Raw genomic sequence first — 4,798 nt, forward strand, 5'->3', positions numbered from 1 at the left:
AAAGGTTCGGAGATAGCAAACCTGCTATCTTCTCTGATCTGCTCTTCTAGCACACTTCTCATCTCCATCAAATGCTTATTTTACAAGATGTTAATTCGGTCCGTACTCCTCTACGGATCTAATGTCTACTTCAAGTTTGTTACACCCAACTAGGCCAAACGGCTTCAAGTTTTCCAAAATAAGCTCCTCAGGAGAATATTAAATGCTCCATGGTTTGTCAGAAATAATCAAATTCATAAGGAAACTGACACTCCAGAAATCAAGTAGTTCATATCTCAATCATTCCACAAACAACAACTCAGCTCAAGTTCTTCTGAAAACGCGCTTGTTCGCGAGCTGGTCGACATGCTGGGAGCTTAGCACCGCGTCACCGTTAAGCTCTCCCCCTTTTCCAGGCTGAAACTACCTCATCCGTCGCTACAGTCATAACTTTTGCCCCCATACAACAGTACCCAGTTGTGTGTTAACTCAGGTTTGCGAATCAATAGAATCGCCGGGCCCTCGTGCCCAATAACGGCTGCCCGATCAGCGGGTGCCATATCCCCAAATTTAATGCAGTAGCAGTAGTGATCCACAGGGGTCAACTGTGAGGCGGTTTCAGTTTAGTGTATTGGTAAGCCCAGAGACAATTCCACATAACCCGGTCCAACTTGTCACTCCAGGGCAAGTCTCCGCGACCAGGTATACGTCATGTATTCCACCGCCTGGTTTTTAGGCCCGAACAAAAAAAATCACGGAGATATCTCCATTACCAAACACGTAATCCACTGATATGATCTTCTCTCTAATATTTAAAACAAATCTAAAACAAACAAATGAAAATAAGATGATATAATTATGAACGGTGCTGTTTTTTATTTTAACTAAATTAACGACTTACCTAAATTGAGGTACATTTGATCAAATTTGACAACTGTAGCTCGGTCTATTCAGTCATGTTTCTAAACTGAAACCACTACCGACCAAAATTAGGCGCTACTACTCCAGCAGCGAAAAGGAACCTTATTCAGTATCTGCATTAATGTTCTTCTAGAAGTCAAGCAGAATATCTTCGATAACAGCTTATATCCTCTGCCATTGCATTTCAATAAGGATAAAGCCATTATTTTTTCATACAACCTGAAACGTAGCTGATGGGACAGGCTGAATTATTTGTGAATAATCTGTAAAGGAATATATAAATATAATTTTATGTTAGAACCTCCATTGTCTAATAATAAGCATATGTTTCTTATTATATACTTCTAGGTCTGCTGGGTTAGAAAAATCTCCTACATATCTATCAGAGGTTGAAGGCTCAACCTCAATACCCACAAAAACCCTATGTGATTGTAATATTGCCATTGGGGGAATATTTGCCTTGTTTTGTAGTAAAGGTAAAGAATCTGTTAATAAATTCATAACTGCTTAATTATTTCAATGCAATAAATCATAACAAAATGCTTACTGTTTAAATTACATGTACGTATTACATCTTGTTTCAGCCATGGCTTTCCACATGTTGGTCTATAGTCTTCATTTTTAAAATGATTACAAACTTTCCTGGACCTATATAGAATAATCTTAAATAAGTGTTAAATATATTTAAAACACATACCTAACAAATTGTGATAGTTATAGACCACAAATAATATCACCCAAAAATGGCCGTTAACTGCTTATGTTAGAATTATTAATACCGAAGCTGAACGAGAGAGAAACACACATATAGATGTTGCATTTTTCATTTACCTTTGGCTGCGTAATGGGGATTCCGGAAACCTTAAATGTGGTATGCGATCCGCCCATTTAACCTTCAGTTTTATATTTCTGTATTCTATGATTTCAAATATAAGACGTAAAGACTTGTCCTCCGATTTAGAATCGCTTTGCCGGCATTTTGCGGTACAACACTGCCAAATTTAGGTCACAACGTAATACATCCGCAATCGCATTACGTACAACAGAAATGGCAAATAATCTACTGCATTAGAATTAGAGCTGGCAATGGGCAGCGGGTCGACCAGAGCCTACAATATTTGTGTATATATTATGTGCATAGAGAAACAGAGATTTAACTTTCTAGGAAATTTTGGGGAAATGTTTCGCGACGTCCAACATGTAGATGTCGCTACTTTTAACATATTGCTTTATTGGCTATGCTAAAAGCCGCAACGGGATCTGATTGCTTCGTTTCGTTCTATGGTTTGTTTATTTTTTACGCCATTTTCAACGTACCCTATATAGAGAACAGCGTGGTTAGCTTTTTATAACGTTCATACTTAAATTATTATTTTATTTTATTAGTATATAGAAGTCGGTAGTTGAAATGCATTCTTGTTCTAGGAAGTGTTGTATGCCCGGATGCACAGATAGTGAGGAAATGCATAATCGTTTTCCGTTAAAAAAGTACCCGACGATCTTTAAGAAATGAGAAGAAAACATAAAAAATCCTAAACTGGTTGGGTTAAATATGAAACGGATTTATGATCGTTGCCATGCCAGACATTTTTATGATACATTTAAACTTTCCTTCAAGTACTTATGAACAATTCACTCATGGTGAAAATAATACCACGAGCCCAGAATAAGTACAAATGCAAGTGGGTCAAAATCAAATTGATATAGAAGGTAAATTGAAGGGTATTCGAAGCAAGTTACATCGACATTTGAACAAACTCCAGAAGGTAATGGTAAAGTTTGTATTCATTCGTCCAGTATCACCCTTTCTGATCATTCTTACCGTTAATTACTTGATTCTATAACTTCAGTCCAGATGTTCCTATAAGACCAAACAAAGTTTTACGTTGTACAGTAGTGTACATCTCAGGTTATTCAATAAATCTTTTAAAAAAAAAAATTAAGTGTGATTTTTGTTTACATACAAATATGAATAAATCAGTAGACCCACAAATTGAGACTGATTCTATCGAGACAAGACAATATGTCGTGCCCCAGACTCCAACAAAATTGTTCTATTTTACTGTCGGTAAGTCTTTGAGCTATGTCTTATTTATTCAGCGATTTTGCCACGTCGCTAATATAACAAAAATTTTGTCAAATGTTTAAAAAAACTAAATTTAAAATCTTTCACTTGTACATACAATTCCATAATGATCTTTCGGATAAAATATTAAAAGTACGTACTAACAAGGTGTGCTATTATACTTTTGAGTATAACAGGTGAACAAAATATTAAGAGGGAAAGACCTAAATTTAGCTTTTAGTATAAGAAAACAAAAAGACAAAACTCTGATAGATCCTATTAAATTGATGGCACTAAATAAATATGAAAAAGGAAAAAGTCGGAAGAGATAATGTTGATTTGTAATGCACCAAAGTTTTTTGCTATATTTATATTTATATTTAATCGAATTTTATTTAATAAATTTATTTCAGAAAAAAATAGCTTTTTATTTAAAATTTATTGGCCAATTAAACATGACGTCAAGGCTTTTACGTACCAAACATTACTAATGAGCCAAACAAATGTCTTCACATTAAAATATAAAATACTGGAGATTTAAATTGACCAATCAAATTATTTGGCATTTATGGCGCCATCTGGATGTTGGGCAAAGCAAAACTTTGCGCCAGAGTCCACTATTGAGTTGCATCTCTATTACTCTATAATTATGTGTCATAGATCTGACGACTATACCTGGTATTTAAATGTTCTTATTTGTAGATATTATATAAAAATTTTAGGCCTAAAAATTCTTCATTAAAGCATATTAACCCTGCCAAATTTAAAGCATCTCGGTGCTCTCGCTCTCTTCAAAAAGGGAAGCAATTTTTTCGCTAAGCCCATTAATATATAGATTCGGGGTAAAGAAATACATAGAACTCTCTCAGAGTAGCTTTTCAGAATTAGTCACTAGGCCTTATTATCGTTATATATAGTTTTAATTAAATATTTATTAATGAATAGACAGTAGGAATTTTACGATGTTACAACTCCATACACGCTGCTACTGATACAAAGCAAGATTCAGTTCATAACGATCTGTCGGGTCACGTTGTACTTGTTTGCAACCTCCCCGCCCCCGTCACTCCACCATTTAGACTAAAAGGGCCATTCCCAGGGCATTGTCGTTTGAAATCCAGCCGGCCAACGATGTCCCAACACGTGAAACTGTCATTTCCAAGACGACCGTTCGCCTGCCTCCAATTTATTTGGCCCTGTTTCAGTCTGACGAGATTGCCGTCGGTATTACCTGTTGCGGGGGTCGTTTTCTTCGCAGAACGAGCGTGTCGACTTTGGCCCGATGGAAATCGATGCCACGAAGAAATTGCCTCCGCTCGCCGAACGGCCAGATCGAGATCTAAATTGGACGGAAATATAACGATGATGCGAGCAAACAGCCGCCATCCAGAAAAGCGTCTTTTCGCAAACGGCACCGTTGTTTACTATTGTCTCCATTTTTCGACTCTAAAGTGTCTTTATCATTTTTTTAACATGATATACTTGAAACGTGAACTAATTTTTAAGGTACTATAATTGATATCATTATTATTGTTAGGGACTTTTTTACAGTTTTACAAACCATTATTTCTCTACCTGAGGATCTAAAGATATTACTAATGGGTCAATATACCCAGAATACATTACTCCTCAGTCATCCCTGGGTTTGGCGCATGCGCACTATCATGCATAGAATAAACCATAGAAAAGGAAAACAATATGGTTTATTCTTTTCATTCTTTTCGAGTCGGTACAGTCGATCAAGCCAAAACAACAAAAAATCTAGGATATTTAGGTTTTGTGTTACATTAATAATTCTATAGTAATAATAATTAAATTGTTGTGTTATTCTTG

The 4,798-nt window shown here is 35.8% G+C and overlaps 1 protein-coding gene across 1 annotated transcript; it reads right to left on the reverse strand.

Moving 5' to 3' along the window:
• Positions 1-1,010: 1,010 nt before the first annotated feature.
• LOC143196358 (uncharacterized) lies at positions 1,011-4,588 on the reverse strand. The gene is made up of 6 exons (XM_076404022.1): positions 4,541-4,588; positions 4,197-4,304; positions 1,732-1,892; positions 1,448-1,548; positions 1,243-1,385; positions 1,011-1,163 (listed from the first exon to the last, which is right to left on the reverse strand). The coding sequence occupies exons 1-6, from the start codon at positions 4,586-4,588 to the stop codon at positions 1,149-1,151; spliced, it is 576 nt and encodes a 191-aa protein (XP_076260137.1). The 3' UTR covers positions 1,011-1,148.
• Positions 4,589-4,798: the final 210 nt, after the last annotated feature.

The sequence above is a fragment of the Rhynchophorus ferrugineus genome, unplaced genomic scaffold, assembly GCF_030347505.1.
Source record: "Rhynchophorus ferrugineus isolate W39M unplaced genomic scaffold, kcgeb_rfMv2 rfM4, whole genome shotgun sequence".
In the NCBI taxonomy this organism is placed as follows: Eukaryota; Metazoa; Arthropoda; class Insecta; order Coleoptera; family Curculionidae; genus Rhynchophorus; species Rhynchophorus ferrugineus.